The sequence below is a fragment of the Henningerozyma blattae genome, chromosome 7, assembly GCF_000315915.1.
Source record: "Henningerozyma blattae CBS 6284 chromosome 7, complete genome".
Taxonomy (NCBI): domain Eukaryota; kingdom Fungi; phylum Ascomycota; class Saccharomycetes; order Saccharomycetales; family Saccharomycetaceae; genus Henningerozyma; species Henningerozyma blattae.
In genome coordinates, this window is record NC_020191.1 from 894,359 (window position 1) to 919,616 (window position 25,258).

Below are 25,258 nucleotides of genomic sequence, written 5' to 3' on the forward strand. Positions count from 1 at the left end.
GTTGCTGTCATTCATTACAAAATATTTGATTTGTGATTTTTCCCACTTGAATTCTCGTTTACGCTTTTAAATTGAAAGGTTATTTTTGATCATGCATCACATAATCTGTCTGTTAACAGTATTGCAAATTTGTATTATTAATTATCTTATAAATATTTAACCTAAATCCTAACAAAGGGGTTGGTAACGAACAATAAATTAATTTCACTTCACATTTTATCACATTAAGAATCCTAACGTTCTTTCTAATAAAAAGACAATTGCATTATTATATTTACGATACTCATAATCAGTACTTATTTAAACAATTTTATAAATTAAATAATTTAATCTCCAAATTTACTATCTTATATTATTCTGATATTAATATGACAATATAACCGTATTATTTTTAAGAAGGGATATATTCAACAGTTGATTTGTAAATTATCTATTTGATAGATATCCGTAGTAATAAGAGATTTTTATGTTCTTTCAACCTTTCCACCATTAAATTCCGAATGGGTAACTAACCGATAAATATAAACAAAAAAATATCAAAATTTCAAGAAAAAAATTACCACGTAATATTATTGAAGAATCCCACCCCCTTTATTGATATTTTAGAGCATAAGGATATACATTGTGATTTTATATAACATATATCCTTATGAGACTAAGGAAGATAGTGAGAAATTTTGATAATAAGGAAAATACATTTCTAATTAGCCAAGAGTCTGATAGTCCAATTGCTCATAGATCTAAAACAATGGATCTTAATGTGCCTCCTACAAAAATACCGAGAAGTCTATTTGGCTACAAGAATATCAAATATTTTAATTATTCAGCATATATAGGTATAGTTACCTTGTTAATATTTGCATTTTGCAATGTGTTAACACACTTTAATGGTGCTGATTTACCAGGATGTCATCAAATATACATGTATCCATCATATGCAAGAATAGATGGTTTTGATGAGAGGTATACGGATCTAGCGAGTAAATATCATCTATATCTGTATAGAGAACAAGATAAAGATAAGGAGCCCGTGAACAATGATGAAATTCAATTAGATGGTATTCCAGTTTTATTTATTCCAGGCAACGCTGGTAGTTTCAAACAAGTGAGGTCTATCGCAGCTGCCTCAGCTAATTTGTATTTCGATTACAAAGAGGATATTACCAATGAGGTAGCAAAGAATTTAGATGTTTTTGCAGCTGACTTTAACGAAGATTTTACGGCATTTCATGGAAGAACTTTATTAGATCAAGCTATTTATTTAAATGATGCCGTCAGATATATTCTCGAATTATACGAACAATCTCCTTCTCATAAAGACACATTACCAAAATCAGTTATTATTGTGGGCCATTCTATGGGTGGAATTGTGGCTCGTGTCATGCCTACCTTAGAAAATTATGTTGATGAGTCGATAACATCAATTATTACATTATCCACTCCACATGCAGCCGCGCCATTGACTTTTGATGGTGATGTTTTAAAATTGTATGAACAAACAAATGATTATTGGAACAAACAGTTTTCTAATCCCAACTCCTATTTTTCTCAGCATCTGTCTCTTATATCAATAACAGGTGGTATTTCAGACATGATTTTACCCGCCGACTATACAGCAGTTAATACAATTATACCACCAGCAAATGGGTTTACAACATATAGTTCAAATATTCCGGATGTATGGACACCAATTGACCATCTAGCTGTTGTTTGGTGTGATCAGTTACGTCAAGTTATAGCACAATTACTATTAGAGAGCGTGGACTCTACAAGTCCATCAAAGGTGAAATCCCTTGCAGAAAGGATTGCTATTGCTAAGCATTTATTATTATCAGGATTTGAAGAAGAATCATATCAAATGGAAACTATTACTAACGAAGAAAATCAATACACTGCATTAGATCAGGACAAGCTTTTAGAAGCTTATAATCTTAAGACAGGTGATATACTGACAATTAGATTAGCAGATGTAACTGAATTACCATCATATATTAAAGTTATTATACCTAAGGATACAGCCTCAACCTATCAATTTAGTATGCTGTCTTCATTACACAACATAAAAATTCGTTTCTGCACTAACAAAAAGAAGGCTTTACCCGATAATGATGATAATTCAGTTTACTTCAATTGTGTTTCTGAAGATGATTTATTTGCAACGATTCCAAATCCATCTGAAGGAGTATTTTTGGCTAGCGATTCATCAATGGATTCTGACCACGAACCTTATAAAATGTTAGTTTTTACTGAAAAGGAATTATCAAAATTTGATTTTATTATAATTGAAACACCACCAATTGTAGAAATGAAGGCATCTGATTACTCTGTCATTGCAATGGAAACTGACTATTATTTGGAAACAACAAAATATAGCCCTTTTTATACAACTTTTTTTGGATTTACTGAATTGGTTCCAGAAACTGCATTTGTAAGAACATTTAAGCATCCAAAAATTTGGAACTCATTATTTTCTTATCGTGTGACTTCTTTCCTCTACTCAGTAAAAGTTGATAACTTTTTATTTAGACCTTTTGTACGACAATGGGTTAAATCTCCTTTGGAATCTAAGTGGCATATGGATGTTTTAAGTCATTCATTCGATGTGAATATGCATAATAAGGCTCCTTTTGTTCCTTATGAGCCACAAGATACAAACTGCACCGATTGCGGACTGAATATGGTCGTAATTGTTCCACCACGAATGGATCTTCAATTAGAATGGAGTGTGAATTGGCCTTTGACTATTAAAATGCTTTTTATTAGATATAGATTAGCCATTGCCTCGTTCCCAACATTTTTTATATCTGGAATTATTGCTATTCAATTCTATTATTACAACAAAACTGAGATTTATCCAGCTTTCGAAGATGTGACAAATATGCTTATAAAGCGATATTCCATTCCAATTGTTATTTCTTTCTTCTTATTATCTCCTGTTACAAGCACAAGATTTGTTCAAAGAATTTTATACTGGATTGATCCATTAAAAGTATCAAGACCGTTACTATTTGAAAACGAAGGCATTTACTCAGACATTTATTACTTAGGAATAAGTGACATTTTCCCCTCATTGCTTGGGCCAGTGTTTGGCTACATAGCAATTGGAATCGTTTATACTTTCTGCATGATTCTAAAAGTTTGTGAAAACTTAATAAAGAAAATTACTAGGAGTAGAATTTTTAAAGGAAAATTGTACGTTGAATTACCACCAAATATGAAAAATCAAGGAAAGATTCTTGGCAAAACTCGTTTGGCAGCTGCATTCCTTTTAGTTTTGATGGTAATCTTTTATATTCCTTATCAACTAGCTTTTCTTCTGGTTGTTATTGTCCAGATTGGTACATGTGGCCGTATTGCCAGTATAAGTGGCATCGAACGTACTAAGGATTACTCAAATTTGAGAAATTACAATTTTTCAATCCTTTTATTGTCACTATTCGTAGCTGCAATTAATTTCCCTGTTATTATTGTATTTTTACACAATGTTGCTATTAGATGGGAAACATCATTTCGTTCTCATCACAACTTTCTAGCAATTGCACCCGTCATACTATTATTTGCTAGCAATTCCAACTTTCGAGTTCCAAGATTCCAATCAAATGGCATTACAGATGGAGGCCTTGCTATAATATTGTTTGGATATCTAAGCTGCTTTAGTTTAGTATATGGTATAAGAAACACATATTGGATACACTACATTTTTAATGTTATATGTATATGGCTTCTCTACAACGTAACAATTTGTACCACAGATAAGAGACAAGCATGATAAGGGCCTGAAAGGTGGCTGTTTTATTTTTTTTAAAAGAGCCAAGATCACTTTTACACCCACTTTTTACATTTAAAGATATATATCTATTCAACTGCATTTAGATTCAATAGAATAATTTCATATGGACTTCCTAGATTTCGTAGAGGTTGCAACTAGGCTTTTTAGTATTTACTAATCTTTCCGGAAAAGCCCTATTCGGAAATCCTATCATCTCTAAAACAATGCCATCACTTAAAGATAAAAAGAAATATTTCCATATTAACTATAAACCTGGGGAAAATAAGGATAAAACTGTAACGTTAAAAAGAGACATGCCGGCCAAAGAAGATGATAACAAGTGGTCTTCACATTATAATTTACTGAAAGGTATTCTAAATAAAAATGAATCAATTTATAGCTTTTTTAATGATGATGAGAAATTAACTCTAAGGGAGAATGTCATTGCACATGCTTTAACAAAAGATAATCGTAATATACTAAGAGAAATCGGTCAAAGTGAGGGTGGGTTCGAATCATTAAAACTTAGAAAAGATTGTTGGTATGAACTCTTGCTTAACCAATTGGATTTGGCCAGAAATTTCTCAAATCAAAATTTTGAAAATGCAAAACCTCACCCCGATGAGAATCAAGTTCATTTGGATGTACTTCGATCTTTTGGCTTTGTAGAAGACCATAAACAAAAGGAAAAACTGAGATCTCTGCTAGAAAAGATTATCGTAAATATTCTAAGGAAATACCCAACTCTACGATACTATCAAGGCTATCATGATATAGTAGCAGTTTTTATTATTGTATTTATGGTTCATCCTTATCAAAAATCAGTTTGCGAAGCAGATGAAGAGTATGACATTGAACTAACTAGACAAGTCAGTGAAAAGTTTAAGTATTCAACTCATAGAAGTGGTATTAGTATAGCGAGTTCTGTAATTGATCCAATTACAAACGAAACAATGTTATTCCGCTCAGTAGAAATATTCACCTTAATATATTTGAGAGACTTTATGATGGATTCATTAACATTCCCAATTTTACAAACTAAGATCATCCCAGCAATAGTTAAAAGGTATGACAAACAATTGTATATGACTTTAAAGCTAGATAAAATGCAACCATTTTTTGCTATACCATCATTATTAACTCTTTTTTCACATCAGTTTAAACCTACTGAATTATCAAATGGCTTTATATATCAGGTATTTGACTTAATAATATCGAGTCAATCGATGTTTATATCTATTATAATGTACATGCATCTAATTTTAATGTCGAAGGACTCTTTGCTTCAAGAATATGCTCTGAATGCGGGAAACTTTGAAAATGATATTGATTTATTACACGGAGTTATGCAGCAACAGATGATAAAAAATATAACCAATGAAAAATTCTGGTCAATTGTGCTCATACGAACCCAGTCGTCTATCAAGAAACCATTAAAGCTAAAAAATGCAAGAAAAATGGTAGATGAGTATAGTGTTCTGAGAACAACGGCATCAGGTAGCAATCATCGTTATAATATTAAGTATGTTCAAAATGTACTAGCAAAAGAAATTAAGGCTAGCAAAAAACTGGACTCATATTCAAAACATAAAACAAAGGGATGTCTTAAAAGTCCTTTACTCAACATTGCTTGGCAATCATACTCCAAAAACAACATCCTTTTCAAAGTTTCCATCTTAATAATTGCTGTCTCTTTCATTTACAAGACACAAGATTTAACACAAATAGGAGATTCTCTTTCATTGCAGCACAACTTCCATTCAATTTCAAAAGAATTTTCTTCTCTTATGACTAACAATATCAACTATTCGCTGTTGAAGAAAGTTTATAATTTCTTCACATTTTCCTCAATAGATTTCGCACCAGAATTGACTGATGTAACTCTTGATTTGAAATAAGTACTTTGATGATATAATGGTACAAATGTATATACGGAAGGAAATGATATCGTAAAATTTTTTATTAATGCACATTGTCATCTATAAATTTAATATTATGAAAAGTACTCATTATTGTTACATATGACATACTATTACATAGCTTATTATATTATACTAAATCTATCTCATAAAGAAGAGCAACATCTGTAGAAACCCCTTGCCATCCGCGGTTACCACTTGTACTAATCATAAACCTACAAGTAGGATCTACAAATATATTAGAAATGGCACCACCATGGTGGCCAGGAACGATAAAAAATGGAGATGCTGATGATTTGGAAGTACTGGCGTTCATATCATATAATCTAATGTTATCATAGGAAGCACACAGTAAATGCCTATCATTTGGCAGTGCATATATACATGATACAGGCCCTGAAATAGTAGGGAGTTTGATTTGGCTCATTGGTTTCGAAGGCATCTTTAAATCAAACTTCTCAACAGATGCATTTCTACGACCTGCATATATTGTGTCACCATCAATACCCCACGTTGCAGATTGACACCATGGTGGTGTTAACAACCCTTTTTGTAAATTCATTGCTGGTGTAGTCGGTGTTCTACGATCCCATATGCTTATTGAACCATTAAGACCTGAGGTCATAAATATATTTTCATTTGTTACAACGTTTAACGTTTTTTTAGAAATATCTTCTCTGTCGTTCTTTTTCTCATGATTTTGAGAGACGTCTATCTTATCCAAATCAGCTTGATCATTTGATTTATCCATATTAATATCACCATCAATATCTTCATCTTCTTCGTCACCAAATAAGGAATCCATATCATCATCCTTTCCATCATTTGTATCTTCAGATTTTATATTAATATCTTTAATTTCTACCATGGAATGAAGTGGTCTAAATTCTAATGATGAGATCTCTGCTTGAACACCCTTGAAATTATTTGCCATTGAACCGTTATTTAAATCCCATTCAATAATTGTCTTATCCCAGGATGTACTTATGAACCTACTTTCTGAATTATTCAATTTCAATAAGTTGACAGGCTGTGTGTGACTATTGCTATTTTTAAAATAATGCTCTATCGAACCCTCTAGATACCTCACACCTTGTAGTGTAATACCCCCGTTATCTAAACCAGATAACATAAAAAGACATTCACTTTGCACTGCTAATGAATGCACTGGACTAACTTTTGGTTCATAATCTTTACTATTTTTTAATGTTTTAATTTCTGATTTTTTTTGAGGAACTTCATTTTCCCAATACGATAAGTTTATACCAGCATATTGAATGGATTCAGTTAGGGAATGCTTTTGCAAAACTGTTAAGGAGTGTTTACCATCCATTGTATTTCTAAAGTCGAATTTTCTTATATAACCATCTTCACCACCCAAGAATAAATATTGAAGTCCCTTAGACATTGCTAATGCATTGACATGTGTTTGAATTGGAATAGCAGCTGTTGGGTAAATATTATAACCATCTGCTAATCTCGAAGATCGGAATAATTGTGTATAATATCTATGTACAGATTCTTCAAAATCTTCGTCAGTATTTGGATTAGGTTTTTCGATATTATTGGGATCAAGTTCTTTTGTATCTTTATTATTGGGGGATTTCTCTTTATCCTCTTCTTCTTTGTCATCACTAGTATCTATAAAATCCCCCGATTTATCTGATTTATTAGGAAGTTTTTCAGTACGCTCTTCAATATTGCCTTTCTCTGTATCACTAGGCGTATCATGTAGCTTATGTGAGGTATTTCGATCAATATTATCATTTTTAGTGGTTGACTTATTTTCTGATTTAGGCTTATTTGTTTCCGAATCCAGCATATCTACATCATCTTCTTCATCTTCCTCCTCTTCCTCCTCTTCATCCTCCTCTTCATCCTCATCTTCGTCCTCATCATCATCATCCTCCTCCTCATCTTCATCATCTTGTTCAACATCTTCTCCGATCTCTTCTGCGACTTCTGCAATATCTTCAGCCATCATTTCTTCTTCCTCCTCTTCTTCTTCATCATCTATTTGACTTTGATTTAAAATACCATCTACTTCTTCCATATTTATCTTCTAATGTAATATTTTATCTAATTGACTATTCTACTCTGAGATATTTCCTTTTTATATTGTAAATGATTAAACAGTAGCAAAAATTAATTTTTTATATGCTTCAATCCTAATTAGTATTAAAATAATCAACTTAGGCAGCTAATTAATTTTTTTTTTAAAATGATATTTTTTAAATAATCAACTTGCACAGCTAATTTATAGCTTGTAACATGTTGTATTGAAATATAATTATAGCATTTTTTGATTTTTTCAAGCTCATGCTAAAGCTCCGAAGTTAATGAATTATTCAATAAGTTAATTCGTCTATTAAAAAAAAGTAGTGATAATAATAACAGTTAAGTTAGTTAAATACATAATAATGTCATTAGAAAACGTTAAACAAAAACAAGCATATGTAGTATGGGATATATAAAAGAAGATAATAATAAAAATAGAAGGAAATGAAATGAAAAAAAGGTGAACAAATTATTTTGGTAATGGATAGTTACCAGCCCATTCATTAATTTCATTCTTCCAGACAGATAATTCAGCTCCATTTTCGTCAACGGAAGCTTTGAAATCCTTTAATCTATGAGCATCTTCTGGTAAATTTGATTGAATCTTGTGAGCAAATTGAACAACTTTGTCAATATATTCAACAATCTTAGTAAAATCGGCTTCATCCATACCTCTTGTAGTCATAGCTGGAGCACCGATTCTAACACCACCTGGAACTAAAGCAGAATGGTCACCTGGGATAGAGTTTTTATTTAAGGCGATATTAATCTTTTCACAAACGTATTCAACACGAGCACCATCAACACCCTTTTCTCTTAAGGAGACTAGGACCATATGAGAATCAGTACCGTCAGAGACTAATCTATAATCGAATTTCTTGAAAGATTGTTCTAAAGTCTTGGCGTTTTTCAAGACTTGTAATTGATATTGTTTGAATTCTTCAGTAGCAGCTTGTTTCAAAGCAGTGGCTAAAGCAGCAATAGTATGATTATGCGGACCACCTTGATGACCAGGGAAAACAGAGAAATTAATAGGATTTTCTAAATCATATAAGATTTCTTTACCAGTTTTCTTGTTTACACCTCTAACACCACGTCTAAAGAAGATCATGGCGCCTCTTGGACCTCTTAAAGACTTGTGAGTTGTGGTAGTGACGATATCAGCATATTCGAATGGAGATGGGATAACACCAGCAGCAATTAAACCGGAGATATGAGCCATATCGACCATCAAATAAGCACCACATTTATCAGCAATTTCTCTCATTCTCTTGTAATCGATCAAACGACAGTAAGCGGAAGTACCTGCCACTAAAACTTTTGGTCTATATAAAATAGCATTTTGTTCCAAAGTATCATAATCGATTAAACCAGTCTTTTGGTCGACTCTGTATGGGAAAGATTCGAAATAAGTGGAGACGGCAGAGATCTTTCTATTTTCAGTGGCGTAACCGTGAGACAAGTGACCACCATCTGGCAAGTAAAGACCCATCAATCTATCATGTGGCTTCATAATAGCTTGGTAAACTTCCAAGTTGGCTGGTGAACCAGATAAACATTGGACATTAACCCCCCATTTGTCTGGAGTAACATGGAAGGCCTTCAAAGCTCTTTCTTGACATAAAGTTTCGATACGATCAATGTGTTCATTACCACCGTAATAACGAGCACCTGGATAACCTTCAGAATACTTGTTAGATAAAGGAGTTCCAAGAGCATCAAAGACTGAAGTAGAAGTACAGTTTTCAGACGCAATTAAATCAATGGAGTGCTGTTGTCTATTGATTTCATCTTTGATCATGGCATTTAATTCTGGATCGGTTTCACTCAAATGAGCAGTTAAAAGATGTTCTTGAGAATTGGTTAAAGAGTAAGGCATGGTGATGATGATGGCGAGCTTGTTTGAACTATTGAAGTTTGGTTATCCTTGATAATGAAGATATAGAGATGGATAAAGAAAGAAGAGGATAAAAATTTTTAAGGGAAAGTGAAGGGATCACAATCGAGAAAATAGCAACTAGCGGTACAAGCAGCTTCCTATATATATATGAGTTGTAAGTACATCCTAGGCATCAGATCCACAAGATTAAGGCATAAACTAAATTAGAGCAAGCTGACTTCTGTATTTGGATTGAGGGTACGGACTAGTAGCAAAAGATTACTAAATTGAAAAGCTAGAAAAAAAAAAAAAAATAGAAAATTAAAAATTAAAAATTAAAAATTAAGGTCCTGGTGACAATTCTTATCACACACATTATTCATACTGTGGAAAATTGGCAATTAACAAATTAGTACGTTGAAAAAATTGGTTCCTAATGGAGTGTCCGCAATGTACTCGGGGCAGGAGTCAACAGTAAAGGATGGACGGAAATTCAAGAAAGGTGAAAATTTGTGACGGGACGTAAAAAGAGGGACAGAAACGTGACCGGTAGGAGTCAGGCACCAGCTGACTCTGGTGCGATCACACGTGATATGGTGTTGATTAATGATATATAGATGAGATGTAGTATAGGCAGGTAAGATGTATTAATAGTTTAGGAAGAGTTAGAAGTTAAAAAATAGAAAGGAGTTAAGAGGAGTTAAATGACAGAAATTAAGCGAGATAGCTATGCCTCAGAGTAGTTATGCTTTAGAATAGTTATACTTTAGACTTTGTTGTACAATACTCTCTGAGCAGTTCATAACATCTTGTAATATGTTGGTTATTATCATTGTCCCAAGCTGAAACTCCCATGTGGCCGACTCTTGCATATGGAGGTATTGATTTCAACATTGGACCTGCTATGAAAACACCATTATCTGCCAAAAATTTAATTAAATCAGCAGGATTTTCTACATAGATCGTGGTTAAACCATGAGCGGTATATTGTGGATCTTGTGGGATCATTTTTAATCCCAATTCTTTCGTCAATTGTTGTTTGAACCAGTCACTAGTTTTAGAACTTTTTTCGATTCTTTCATCCAAGCCTCTTGGAGTGGCATCTAATAATTCCTTTAATGCAACATCTAGGGATAGGATTAATTGTACAGGTGGGGTAGCGAAATATGAAGGTTTCCCCTGGATACACGATTCCATTATTGGTAACCATTTCTTAAATGAAAGATAAAACGAGGTGACTTGATCAGTAGTATCTCTTTCATTCATTACGTACTTTAATAATCTTGGACTAACCATGGAGATCGATAACCCCGGTGGCGCACCAATAGCCTTTTGTGAAGCAGTTAAACAATAATCAATATTCCAATTATCAAATTCAAAGACTTCACATCCAATGGAACAAACACCATCGACAACCACGAATGAATTTGGAGAAAATTCTTTGACCAATTGAGAAATCCCTTGAACATCATTTAATACTGCTGTTGATGTATCTACTTGTGTCATTACCACTGCTTTATAATTATTTTTTTGTAATTTTTCTTGGATGGTTTTTAATGGTACGATATGACCTGGGATTGCATCTAATTTATCTACTTTAGCACCATAACCTGTTAAACATGAGGCAAATGAATCAGAGAAAAACCCTGTAGAAATCAATAAGATCGAGTCATTTCTATTAACGACATTGGAGCCGAAAAGATCCCAACCTAATGTACCTGAACCAGAGATAATAATTGGTTGACCGTTAGTTGTTTTGAATAATCTTTTTGTATTATTCAAGGCATTTTGGAAAGTAGTGGTGAAAGTTGGTGATAAATGACCAATAGAATTAGCTACTAAACTTTGTCTAACTGCTGGAGTTAATTCAATAGGACCGGGAGTTAATAATAATTTCTTTATCATTTTCTTGAGAAAGGGATGGGGAGTGAGGGGGACTGTTTAAGTTAATTTAATTAAAATCTTTTGCAAATATAATGTATATACCCTCTTTATATTTAAGATTCTTACATTGATTAATCACACTTTTTTATATAGCCTTTAATTTTATTTAACCATAGTTCCATTAGTCCATGATCCATTATTATCTTTTTTATTTTACTATTGTCTTTGGTTGTAAAGTTTGTAAATCGTATCATTTTATAAAACAATAATCCCGACTATTACCGAAATGGGATTTTTGTAGTAAGCATTACGTTTATATTAACTAATTGAAAATAGGAAGAGTCGAACTGTTTGAGTAACTATGATTTCGGAGTTTCCATTTTTAGAACCTGTCATGACGGCCAAATTTAAACTTTCCATTGGTCCATTATCAAAGAAAGCAAGAAAAAAAAGTAAAGCACAACAATCGAGATTTAATTAAATAAGGTGAAAATATTACAGAAACCCAAGTTTGGGCAAGAGAAGTTGTGTCAAAAAAAAAAAATCACATAATAAACATAACAAAATGTATATAATAAAAAAATTAAGCCAAAGTAAATAATAAAAAAAAACGAAAAATCGTGCAAAAGATGAGTAATAATGCAGAAAGGTGAGGGATGCTAACACCACTCTCTAGTACAATAGATAAAATAAAACCAACAAACAAACGTAAAATTACAATAGAATTCAAAATCTTTGGTGGTAATTGTTTTGAAAATATAATGAATCCGGTAGTCCGTATCTCTTTTTCTATGGGTAGTGTTTAGTTTTATATTCTTTTTCTTTTAAATAAGCAATACAATGAGAGAGAGAGAGAGAGAGAGAGATAGATAGAGAATGAGGGGGTTGTAAATAAATAGTGACTTATTGTGGTGATTAAGATATTATTTATTTATTCATAATTCTTTGTAACCAAATGTTATATATTTAATATTGGTGGAACGAAAATACAAAACGATTAGATATACAAAATTGTATGCTTGCGCATGCTTGTGTGCTTGTGTGTGGTAGAATGTAATTGCATAAAAGTGCGTACGTACGAAGTATTAATTCTGATGAGATCAATAGGTTGGTAGTCTAAAGATCAGATCAGAGGTAATCTCATAAAAGTGAGAAAAAAAAATTCTTGAAATTTCTTTTTTTTTTAAAAATAGTGGTAAATATCGAAATCAAAGGGGCATTCAAAAAAAATAATTTAAAATATTAAAATTTTAGATGGAGGTAGGGGTTGGTGGAAAATAAAAAATGAGTCTAACTTGGTGGAGAAGTTAGATCATTATAGGTTGTAGAATATATTGGAGGCGAAAAAAAATAATTCAAAAACAAATAGGCATGAATAGTGGACGTAATTTTTGTAAAGGAGTGGTCAAAGTTCTCAACACAGAGGTGGTAAAATATGTTAAGCCAATGAATACTCTCAATTACAATGCAATTATGAAGCGGTAACTTTTGAATTACTGTTACGCCAATCATCGAAATAAACATTGTTTGAAGTCAAAGCCATGTCTATATCATCTGTTAAAACCCATGGGTTTTGTTGTTTTACAAATTTAGAAGCAGTTTCGTTAGTAGAGTTTGGTTTCAAAAAAGCTTTACTTAAAATGGAAGATGGAGAAGAGATATTACTTGAATCTGAAATGGAATTGATATTATTATAATCTCCGTTGGTAGAAGGAGGAATTGATGATGGTGGAACTTGATTCATCAATTGAGAGGACTCACTTACATTTGTATTATTATTGTCAGACATTTGTAAACTCCATAACCTTGGAGCAGAAGGATCGTATAAATCAGAAATTTCTTTTAAAGTTGGAGAATCAGTATTAGAAGAAAGATACAAGTGTTGTTGATCATTAATGATTTGATTACATTGCTGATAATAAACGACATTATTGTTGTTGTTAGAAAAAGTGGAATTTGTTGGAGAAATGGTGGGTGTTGGTGTTCCTCTGCTATTAGTATGGTTTATTATTTCATTATCATACATTGAAGATGGATTGAAAGTTAAATCAGGTAACGATTGATTACTATTCAAATGAATCATCATGCTTAAATGTTTTGTATGATTTATCGATTGAATCGAATTGTGAATTCTGCCATCTTGTTCTTGATTTTCTAATTTGATTATGCTTTGTTGATGTTGGTGTTGGAACCCAATGGGAATACTGATATTCTCCAAAGGGTCCATTGAATCCAAAGGGTCATTTGAGCTTGAATGCAGTGGTAGTGGTGGAGGTGGAGGTGGATGAGCTTGAGAATGAATTTGAGGGAGGTTTTGAGGAATATGTTGTTCAATCTTTTGAGATTGTAAGATTGGTCTTTGTAAAGTGGTTGGAGTGAAATTTAACGATTTATCTTTGCTAGATTTCAAAGTAGCTGGAGTTAATGGGGTGGAGTTTGTTGTTGGAGTTTGTATATCTTGATTAGATGGCTCTTCTTGTTTGATTTGGATATTATCATCTACTGAATAATCATCATCCAATTCCTGTGCAGTGGTTGGTTGTTGAATTTGAGTAGTATTGAGGGACTCTACAGAGGGGACGAAATCCGCTTCATTCAAGGATCTATATTCGTATAACAAGTTTTGTGCATACAAATTATTTTGGAACGTTTGATCTAAATCAGGGAATTGGTCCAATAATTTCTCCATGATATTACAACGAGTTTCCAAATATTGAACATGCAATCTTTTTTTCTCTCTTGAAAGATGAGCAGCTTTTCTATTTCTCAAGATTCGTTCTATTCTTCGTTGTTCTTTCTCTTCTTTAGTCTTTGCTCTCTTACGCGGAGGCATTGTTGATTTAAAATCAGATGGGATTGTAATGGAGGAGTTTGATTTCATATTGAGTAGTTTGAAGTGTAATCAATGAGGAGACGGCTGCGGCGGCAGTGGTGGAGGAGGCGGAGGTGGTGCTGATATTGATGGCGTTAAAACGTTTGAGGAAAAAAAACAACAAAAGTAGTATGCGTGTGTATATATATATGTGCGTGCGTGCGTGCGTGTGTGCGTGTGTGCTATTAGTGCAAGTGTGTTTAGAGAGGCAGTATGTGTCAGATGTAGGAAGATTTGGGAAATGGGAGGACAAAAAATGGAAAAGAAAAACCTACAACCAACAAAATTAGATACAACGAAAATAATTGCAAATATGATGAGATAGAAAGATTGATGAGGGAGTTTAGAAGAATAGAATAAAATACAATAAAGAAAAAAAATCAAAATCAAAATCAAAATCTATTTTAGGAACCGGATATGGTGATTGAATTTCTCTAATTGGTAATGGAGAGTGTCTTAATCCAGAGAGATTTAACGGGATTATTTCTTGAGAATAATAATTAGAGAGTGAGTCTAATTATGTTTATCGATATTTGATTCTTTTTTTATTTTTTTTATTTTTTTTCCAAACAATAGGATAAGATGATTGTAAACGTTAACTTAAATAGGGAATTGTCGCGAAAAACAACGGACGGAAGGCAATTAGGGGAGAGAGAAAAATAAGCAGCGGTTAAAAAAGGCGGAAGGGTCCTGAATAGGAAGCAAACGCAGAAGCAGAAGAACCAGAAAAAGGCAGAGAGAGAATCTGAGAGGAGATCTGAGCGGATCTGGGAGGAGATTTCAAGGCACGGCGGAAGCGAGGGCAGCGGACAGAATGGGCAGCGGAGTGGTGCTGCTTTGGGACACGCGGCAGACAGAAAAAGTAGTGGGCTTTGGCTTGAGTGTGGGCTTGAGTGTGGGCGTTTCTTTTTCTTTTGTATGCTGTATCCTATAATATATGTTATTATTCTTTCTGATTTCTATTTGTGGGAGGTACCAGGGGCCTTATGTAAAAAAATGTTTCAAAGATGAATGGGCCAAGGAAAAAACAGAAAATGTTTCAGAAATAGAAGCGTAACGAGAAAGCGTAACGAGAAAGTGTGCCGGGGTTTGGGTAACAGCCAAGGAACGTGACGCTGGATATATAATATGCAAAGCTATAGAGAGTGGGAGGACAGAAAAAAAAGTAAGATGGATGATAACAAGAGGTAAGACAATGATGTGGCAAGGAAAGAAAGAGGAAGATGTTGGAAAGAGGGCGAGGCAGGGTTGGCAGGCGACGTATATATATGGTTTGTATTGTAAGTATTGTGCCCTGCCACGCAGGCCGGTTGTCCATGCTGCAAAATGACTTATATATGTGGGCGTGTTTGTTTTGTATTGTAAGAGCGGTTGTAAGAGCGGTTGTAAGAGCGTTTGTACGGTCAATGGAAGGAGCTGGTTGTCATGATCCTCAAGAACAGGGCCGAGTGGGATATCCTATACCAAATCCAAAAGCAAATCGAAGAGTAAACGCAAAAGTAAACGCAAAAGTAAACGCAAAAGTAAACGCAAAGTAATCGCAAAAGTATATAGTGAAAGCAAGAGTTAAAAAAAGAAGTAAACCCAAACGATATAGAGAAGAGAGAAAAGAAGTGAGAGAGTTTAGTAGGGCGGTTCTCCTTAACGTTCTGTGAACCGAACAAGGACTCCCAGAAAGCACCGTAGAAGGGAGTATGACGACGTGGGGAGAGCCGAACGTCAGAGAACGCAGTGGACGAGAAATGGCAGGGCTGCAGAGAACCAGTTGCAGTCAGCACAACCGCACAGAAAACAGGGCACGGCAGTCGTCGTAAGTCGTAGCCGCAGGCAGAAAAAGGCCGGCCCGAACGGGACGCGTAAAGCCGACGCGCCCTGAGACGCGGCCGCAGCACGGATCCGATCGCGTGCGATCTATCGTGAGATCGCGAGATCGAAAAGCAATCTGAAACCCGATCGGGCTAGATCGCAGGAGCCCGGGAATGCCGAGGGCCCGATTGATTGGCGCAGGACCCCCGATTGAATACCCGATTGGGACTTGCACGATGACAGCATAAGCCTTTTCTTTTTTCTGTAGGGGTTTTTTTTGCTTTTTCTTGCTCTTGCTCTTGCTCTTGCTCCTGCTCTTGCTTCTGCTTCTGCTTCTGCTTTTCGCTTTTCGTTTATTGCTTTCGTCCCACTATTCTTGGCTGGCCAGCCGCACGTCCTTGCTTTCCTTTATTTCTTCTTTTTTTCTTTGTGTGTGGGGTGTTTTCTGTGGCCAGCTGATAAGACAAAAAGGGCTCCTTGCATGGAGCTATGCGATTGTTCAATGACTGCGAGTCTCAGAGTGGGAAATGTCCTTACCCCCCGGACAATGTCCTAGGACATTTGCAAATTGAATTGCTGGAAACGGCATCGCGGAGATCTCGGGTAGGACGGACACTAAGGAACCCCACCCCCGAAGCGGAAATATCTGGCCGGGGAATGTTGCACAGAATACGCCGTGGATTATCAAAGGTGTGCCTGTGTGCCTGTGTGCGTTGTGCGTCTTTTGTCTGTGCAACCGATCAGACGTAATGGCTATTGTAAATTCAATGGCAAATTTGCCATTGCCATTGCCATTAGCTGAAATAATCTATCGGCCCAATATCCGTTTCAGGTCAAGGGCCACGGCGTATGTCGTTAGATCTATCCTTATCTACCTACACTTACATACGGGGTTATTACTATTTTGCTTTTGTGCTATCTATTATTACATTTTAATAGAAAAAAAAAAAAAAACGTACAACAATATACAATCATACAAAAGACGTAATACACATAGAGTGGTAAGACATTTCATGCCTCTTCGGTTTTTGCAATCGAGCTCCTGGTGAACGGATTAATCAAAGTTGCCTCTTGATAAACTTTTTCCAGTTCGTCTCTAATATTCACTTGCTCCTGTTCTTTTTGAAACTCTGGATCCACTTGCAAATATGCCTTTTCAAACCATTGCAATTGTAAAATACTCTCCAAAATATCCGATCTGGCTGTATGTGCCTTAACTTTCTCAGGCATTTGACTTAGCAATTTCGGATTACTGCGGCGACATACTTCAAAGATCGAACTCACGTCCACTATCCTATAATGTAAATGGTTTATGAACGCAGGATATTCTCTCAATAAGAATAACCGGTCCATATGCACTGAGTTCCCACTCAATACACCCATCTTTTTTTGAGGAATCCATCTCCGAATAAATTCGGTCAATTCTCTCTGACCTTGTTCCAATGTAATAGTAGACTCAAGACACCGATGGGTAAGCCCGCTGGCACCGTGCTGTCTTAAACACCACTCACCCATCCCATCAATCTCTTTGGTGCTCATCTTTAGTGTAGTCTCATGGATAGCAAGAGGTTTCAAACTACATCCATCTGTAATTACACAACAAATCTCCATGATTCGGTCTTTCAAATGATCCAACCCTGTCATTTCACAATCAACCCATACTAAAGGTTGTCTAATCCTTTTGCTTATCCCAGTTATGCTTTTGCTTATGCCTTGGCTCATACTTAATTCGTTGAGTTGGTACTTTTTGATATGCCATCCACATGCAAACACATTCTATACTTTAAATCCTCTCTCTTTTTTTTTTATCCTTCTATTTCTTTGGTAAATTTTCAAAATTGAAACTTCGCGTTTCGGAATTTTTCTTTAATTGATATTTGCCTATTCTTATTCCGACACCCAGTTTTTTAGGAAATCTCATCTATATTGGTTTTTCATTTATTTACTGCTACTTATTTTAAACACGCATACAAGTATATCAATTGATTAATCGTTTACTTCTTTGTGCGTTGCCCGTTGCAATCTTGACAGCGTGTGGTTTAAGAATGCATACATTCATGTTACGTTTAAAGAATGCTTTTTTCTTGCTTTCTTCCTTTTTTGCTTTCTTGCTTTCTTCCTTTCTTGCTTTCTTGCTTTCTTCCTTTCTTGCTTTCTTCCCTTTTTGCTTTCTTGCTTTCTTCCTTCCTTGCTTTCTTCCTTCCTTGCTTTCTTCCTTTTCATTTCCTTTTCTCATTGATTTTCATCTTGCCTCTTTGCTTTGCATCCTACTTCCTGGATCGTCGTCCTGTTTTCCTCATACCACGTTTCGAAGGAACTACGACAATATAACTATATTTGCAACTTCCATCCAAGATCTTCCAATTTTTCTTCACTTCTTCACATCTTCAAATCTCGTGACGTTCTCCCATTGTACGGCGCTACCACCCTCCTTCCTTCTCATCCACTCTCACTCTCGCAATCGGTCCGAACTTGAATCATGGAAACTTGAATTACCCAGAAATAAGAATGAAAAAAAAAGGATCGTCAACTACTTCCATAAACATATATCTTAATGCCACTTATTTCATTACACATTTGCATATACAAATTTGCGTAGTCACAGTTACGCATATACATACATATTCACACATACACACACACACACACACACATATACAAGAACACACAAACGCCCTCATACACACCCCGACTCTTACATATACACTGTTTCTTCTTCTTTTTTTTATTTGATATAAAAAAATAATATAAAATATCTTAACTAAACTGTAGAGGTTTCTTCTCTTTTAATTACTAATCCCTTTTTGATCTGTTTGCTTTATTTTTTTTTCCCTTCTTCTTTTTTAACCTTCCATAATTCGTAGTTTACTATGATCTCAAATTAAAACGAGCAATTAAAGAATAATAATATCACAACAATAATTAAATCTTATATATACCCAAACTCAATAATGTTAGTTACAGCTTCATCACCAACTGATTCCGATTCAACCACTTCTAAAAATTCCAATTCCAACTCCAACCTTAAAAGATCAGATTCAAATTCTTCAACAAATTCTTCATCTTCCAATATCTCTTCAGATTATGATAATTATTTAAGGATTGCAACTGATAAAAACCCTTGTATTCTTTTAGAATTGGAATTGGATGGTTCAATTAGATATATCTCAAAATTATGGTATAGTTTGATTTCCAAACAATCACCCAAAAATATCTCAAATGTCATAATTTCTGATAATCATCAAGATTTAATGGTATTCCAAACTGTAATGAGAATGATGCTAACAAATAAAAATGCTTGTTATACTGTGACTTTCAACGTGGCAAAAGATGATAAAAAGATTCATGAAAATATAAATGAAAATCCAATTGATTATGAATGTAATGAATCAACTTTTAGAAAATCGTCTATAGCTCTCTCTTCAACTGTTCAACAAGATAATATAACCACTTTAGAAGCTTGTGGGATTCTATTGAATAATAACGATAAAGATTCAAAACCATATTCCATGTGGATCGTCAAACCTTACTTCCAAGAATGGTATAACAATGGTGATCTCACAAATATTTTACCACAAGATTTCATTAAAAATTTAGGGTTTGGTGCAACCATTTTTGCTGAATATTTAAATAAGTTAGAGACTCTTGGTATAGTGGATGAATCTCAACTCCCAGATCCAAATATGGAATTGTGTCGAGTTTGTGAATTGTTTGTTCCAGATTGGTGGTTGGAAACTCATTCTCAACTTTGTATTTGTGAACATAAAATTCAATCAAGGTTACAATTATTACACGATAATTTAATAGAACAGTATTCTTTATTAGAAAACGTAGAGAATTTACATGAATATAAAGGTATAAAATTAGATCCACATCCTTTAAATATCCCGGAAAGATTCCGTACTCTTTTGATGAAATTATGCCAATTTGCAATAGATTTAAATTTAACTGATAGTCGACGTATTGAAATTGAAAATATGTTTGCTCCATCACCTATTCAATTACAACAATATTTTTCTAATCCAAATTCCAATCCACATTCCAATTCTAATTCTAATTCTAATTCAACAACTAATTTACTTCGAAAGCAATTATCAAATTCAATACTAAATGCTAAAAAGGGAGCCCTAGAGACAACTTCAAATCAAGTTCAAGATTTATCAAGAGAAGATAACTCAAAAATTCCAGTATCTAGACCCCATTTGAGATCTTATCAATCTTCAGAATCAAATTCTCCATCTCCATATCAACAAGTTCATAAAAAACAAAAGGAAAATTCAAAATATGATTCAAGAAAGCATAACACTAATAGTAATGATAATAACACTATTGAGACTAAATTACTCAACCATGGTAATGTACTTTTACCAACTCGCTCAACTTTAAATCTACCGACTATTTCAAATTTTATTCCACATTCTGAATCACTTTCTCCTCAAGCTATTCCAAATGATAAAAGAACTAATAAAAATTTAAATAACATTAATACAACTCTTGAAGAACCTTTCCATTCAAATACTATATCAGATTCAAATATTAATTCGGAAACATTAGAAAATCCATTTTGTTCAAATGGGTTTACTGAAAATACAAAGACTTATATTGATGAAATTCAAAATTGGAAAAATATTTTAAATGAAAAATGTTGTCCTAATGACAATGATAATAATACTAACAATGAAAATACTTTTTATTCTATTCTAGAAGGGAAAATTTGTAAATTAAATGAGTTACAAGATCCAAACGTTAGAACTCTAGCTCAAGATACTTTGAATTTGGCAAGAGATAAAATTGATGCAATCTTAAGATTAGATAACTCTATGATTTACTCCTTAAAATTGAAAAATCAAATTAATATGCATGTTATTCAATTAATTCGAGAACAACTTAATAAAAATAGGCAACAAAGCGTGGTAACAATTAATAACTCAAATTCAACACAATCCTTTAATTCAATTATACATAATTCCCAAAATGTAAACTTCAATATTATCGATGCTGATCGCACTATTATTGATGACAGTTCTCATTCTAATTCAAATATAAATAATGAATATAATTACATGACAGATGATGAAGATCATGAATTTCTTAATTCATCAAATATTTCTTCTACGTTATATTATCCTCAACCAAAGCGTTTACAACATGAAATTTTTTCCCGTGCATATTTACAAGATGATGCAATTCCAAATAACAAGTCAAAAACGCATAGAACTTTATCAAACAAGAGTACAAAATCAATAGCTTCTTCAACGGATAATGAAAAACAATTTAATTCGAAATCTATTAATAATAAAAATAATAATAATTCCAAAAATAATAAGTTAAACAACAAAAACAATAATGACAATGATAACGATAACAATAACGATAATAATATTAATTCCAATATAGATGTACAATATAATCATGAAAATGCCAATAGCCAAGATACATTATGGCAGGCGCTATCTAGATCAGGATCTGTTACACCAAAACAACAGATGGACTTCATCAATGATTCTACTCATAATATCAATAAAGGGAATAATAGTAACTCCTGTAATAACTCAAATCAACAATTTAATTTATCAGGTCAACATTCGAATGTAGTGAGTAAATTCTTAAATAATACTAAATCTTCTTTAACAAGCACTACAACATCCACTCCAGTAACATACCCACCAAATCCAATTTCACTCTCTACTCCTTCTGCATTTAATACTCCCATATCAGGATCAGTGTCCATGAAGAGAAGTTCTTCTGCATTAAACGTTCCTAAATTGAAAACAAGTATTATGCTTACTCCTAGAAGAGGTTCGCCATTGTTTACTTCAATTGTTCCAGGACAAATGCCAAATCCATTAACAACCCGCTCTAGTAGTTCTAAAGTTAGTGTAGATAGATCACCTGTGGTCTCACCATTTCCTAGTTCAACTAAAGAATATCTAATGACTCCAGAAGACAGAACAAACAGTAATCAATTTTTCCTTAATTCCCCGAAACAACCACTATCACCATTACTATTAGCCACTAACCATATCAAACCACCAAAACAAAGTATTAGAGATTATGATATTATAAAACCAATTAGTAAAGGTGCTTATGGTAGTGTCTTTTTGGCAAGGAAAAAATTAACTGGTGATCATGTTGCCATAAAAGTTTTAAAGAAGAATGATATGATTGCTAAAAATCAAATAACGAATGTAAAATCAGAACGTGCAATTATGATGGTCCAAAGTAATAAACCTTATGTTGCAAGACTTTTTGCTACTTTTCAAAATAAAGACAATTTATTCTTAGTAATGGAGTACCTACCTGGGGGTGATTTAGCTACTCTAATAAAAATGATGGGCTGCTTACCTGATAAGTGGGCCAAGCAATATTTATCAGAGGTAATCATTGGTGTGGAGGATATGCATAAAAACAATATTATTCATCATGATTTAAAACCAGAAAATCTGTTAATTGATAATGCAGGGCATGTAAAATTAACCGATTTTGGTCTGTCAAGAGCAGGGTTGGTTCGTCGTCATCAAAGAGCTCCATCACGGAAAACTTTAAGTATTTCGTCTACAACAAGTACACCAACTACGTTGCCAACTATGCAATTTCCTAACCATGATACTGTACCTGAAAACGTACATACACCAGGGTCTGATTCAAGAACGAGTAATAGTAGTACTACAAACTCTCATACAATGAGAGCTAATTCATTAAAGGAAAGTACTGAACATCTTAGTAACACTCGATTAATTATTGACGGGTTGATGCGAGAAAGGGAGAGAACAGATTCCATCTCAAGCACTCATTCAAATAGAGATTGGAGTTCTATGATGAAAAGAACAGACTCCCAAACGTCTTTTTCATTCTTGGATATTTCTAGATCAAGTACTCCACCCCCACAATCCTCAGTACCCTTACAGCAACAAGTATTTAATATTCCACCTCATACAAGAACTAATTCAAACATTTCAGAAGCTGTTGATTCAAATGCTTCAATGGATTTAGCCTTATTCCACCCAGAAAGCACCAAACAAGATAAAAAATTTTTTGGTACTCCCGATTATCTTGCTCCTGAAACAATTGAAGGTACTGGTGAAGATAATCAATGTGATTGGTGGGCTGTTGGCTGTATTTTATTCGAATTTTTATTAGGATATCCACCATTTCATGGAAAGACACCAGAAATAGTATTTCAAAAGATTTTAAGCGGATCGATTCAGTGGCCAGAGTTTTCAACCTCTGAAGAAGAGGCAGAATTTGTAACACCAGAAGCAAAAGATCTAATCTTAAAATTTTTAGAAAGAGATCCCTTGAAAAGACTTGGTTCTAATGGAGCAACTGAAATTAAAAACCATCCGTATTTCAAAGGTATTAATTGGGAGAAAGTTTATGAAGAAACACCATCATTCGTTCCAACAGTTGATAATCCTGAAGATACCGATTACTTTGAATCAAGAGGTGCAATACTGGAAGACTTGGGTGGAGATGATGATTCAGATGAGGACGATGATATACCCGAGCTTTTCCCTGCTGCAGATTTGAATTCTGCTACGTCTCCAACGCATGATGACCATACTAAGAACTCACTTGGATTTAATTCTGTTAAACAGCACGGTGCTGATCTTTCTAGTCCTCTGCATAAACTGAGTATTTCTTCTGTGCTGGAATCTGTTAGTCAAAAAAATGATGATAACATTTCTCCTACTTTGTTTAAAAATGCACCATCAGCAATACCACCGCATATGAGAGAGCGGAGAAGTACCAAAAAATTAGGAGAACTTCAGACAGAGTTTGGGTCTTTCAACTTTAGAAATTTGTCTGCATTAGATAAAGCTAACAAAGATGCCATCAATAGATTGAAAAGTGAACATCTTGGTGAACATAACTTAAATAAAAAACTATCATCGGTTTCATTACCTTCGACATCTTCAGATATATCAGGACTGAAAATCAAGACAAACCAACACTTCAGTTCTGATCTTTCCTCAGCCCAAAAATCTTCACTCAAATCTGAGGTGTCATCCATTTATTCAAATTCATCAGAAACGAGACTTAATACTGACACTGCACCATCATCTAGGAGAGGCAGTTTAATAAACACGAAAAGTGGAATTCACAGCCCCACCACGGCAAATATTATGCAATTCAATGATATCGGTTCTGATTCCCCATCAATACCAAAATTTAAATCTCCATTATCTCCAACCATCAATGCGACAAACTCTTCAGTATTCCTAGGAACTGGAAATTCAACTCCTAACAATACGTTTTTAAATAATAGCAGCAGCAATTCAGATTACTCTCCATTTGTAAACAAATCTAGAATGCTGTCCAAAAGCTCCTCACAAAGAACTGTTGGCAGTGATGCTTTTACAGACGATGCTGATAAACTGTATGCAATATCAAAAGTTAACTCATTTCGATACAGACGAAGAAGTGCAAGAAAAAGCTCAAACGGAAGTGGTATAGGATATCATCTAGATGTATTATTATGTGAACCAATTCCTATACATAGATATAAAGCAACAAGAGACTTAGAAAGTTTAGGTTGTACTGTAGTCAGTGTCGGTGCTGGCGATGAGCTAGTAAGCAGAGCAAACGGTGTTATTAAATTTGATCTTATTATAACGGCTTTGAAACTACCGAAGATAGATGCTGTAGATATTGTAAAATTAATCAAGCAAACAAACGGTATCAATTCATTGACACCTATTATTGCTGCAACAAATTACACACAAGAAGCAGAAACATGCCATGTATTTAATGATATTATGGAAAAACCAATTCAGTTAGACATTTTAAGAAGAGTTGTATCAAGGTATGCTCTCCAAAAAAGCCAAATCGAAGAAGATAACGTCTTAAGCGATATGGAAGTTATCTAAAATCATTCGCTATTATTTTGAAGGGAGTATGTAGTACTTATCTCTGTATATTACTTTAGTTCATTTATTTATTTATTGGTTAATTTATGCAATTCAGATTGTAAAGATATGTTATATAATCCCAGTGTGGTAGGCTATATACAATAAATAACATGTTGGAAGCTGCTATTTTTCCAATGTTCACGTGATCGATGACGCATC

The 25,258-nt window shown here is 34.0% G+C and overlaps 8 protein-coding genes across 8 annotated transcripts; 3 read left to right on the forward strand and 5 right to left on the reverse strand.

Moving 5' to 3' along the window:
- Positions 1-649: 649 nt before the first annotated feature.
- Positions 650-3,769, forward strand: BST1 (Bst1p; the record flags this gene model as incomplete). The annotated part of the gene is made up of 1 exon (XM_004181745.1): positions 650-3,769. The coding sequence occupies one exon, from the start codon at positions 650-652 to the stop codon at positions 3,767-3,769; it is 3,120 nt and encodes a 1,039-aa protein (XP_004181793.1).
- Positions 3,770-4,083: 314 nt separating this feature from the next.
- On the forward strand, positions 4,084-5,667 carry GYP8 (GTPase-activating protein GYP8; the record flags this gene model as incomplete). Its single annotated transcript, XM_004181746.1, has 1 exon — positions 4,084-5,667. The coding sequence occupies one exon, from the start codon at positions 4,084-4,086 to the stop codon at positions 5,665-5,667; it is 1,584 nt and encodes a 527-aa protein (XP_004181794.1).
- A 151-nt stretch (positions 5,668-5,818) lies between these two features.
- Positions 5,819-7,741, reverse strand: SPT8 (SAGA complex subunit SPT8; the record flags this gene model as incomplete). The annotated part of the gene is made up of 1 exon (XM_004181747.1): positions 5,819-7,741. One exon carries the CDS (start codon positions 7,739-7,741, stop codon positions 5,819-5,821), a length of 1,923 nt encoding a protein of 640 aa, XP_004181795.1.
- Positions 7,742-8,215: 474 nt separating this feature from the next.
- TBLA0G03400 (serine hydroxymethyltransferase) lies at positions 8,216-9,625 on the reverse strand (the record flags this gene model as incomplete). Its single annotated transcript, XM_004181748.1, has 1 exon — positions 8,216-9,625. One exon carries the CDS (start codon positions 9,623-9,625, stop codon positions 8,216-8,218), a length of 1,410 nt encoding a protein of 469 aa, XP_004181796.1.
- Positions 9,626-10,384: 759 nt separating this feature from the next.
- Positions 10,385-11,530, reverse strand: AGX1 (alanine--glyoxylate transaminase; the record flags this gene model as incomplete). The annotated part of the gene is made up of 1 exon (XM_004181749.1): positions 10,385-11,530. The coding sequence occupies one exon, from the start codon at positions 11,528-11,530 to the stop codon at positions 10,385-10,387; it is 1,146 nt and encodes a 381-aa protein (XP_004181797.1).
- A 1,450-nt stretch (positions 11,531-12,980) lies between these two features.
- Positions 12,981-14,390, reverse strand: HAC1 (transcription factor HAC1; the record flags this gene model as incomplete). The annotated part of the gene is made up of 1 exon (XM_004181750.1): positions 12,981-14,390. The coding sequence occupies one exon, from the start codon at positions 14,388-14,390 to the stop codon at positions 12,981-12,983; it is 1,410 nt and encodes a 469-aa protein (XP_004181798.1).
- Positions 14,391-17,198: 2,808 nt separating this feature from the next.
- Positions 17,199-17,909, reverse strand: REX2 (Rex2p; the record flags this gene model as incomplete). Its single annotated transcript, XM_004181751.1, has 1 exon — positions 17,199-17,909. The coding sequence occupies one exon, from the start codon at positions 17,907-17,909 to the stop codon at positions 17,199-17,201; it is 711 nt and encodes a 236-aa protein (XP_004181799.1).
- A 1,229-nt stretch (positions 17,910-19,138) lies between these two features.
- Positions 19,139-25,057, forward strand: RIM15 (protein kinase RIM15; the record flags this gene model as incomplete). Its single annotated transcript, XM_004181752.1, has 1 exon — positions 19,139-25,057. One exon carries the CDS (start codon positions 19,139-19,141, stop codon positions 25,055-25,057), a length of 5,919 nt encoding a protein of 1,972 aa, XP_004181800.1.
- Between the last annotated feature and the right edge of the window lie 201 nt (positions 25,058-25,258).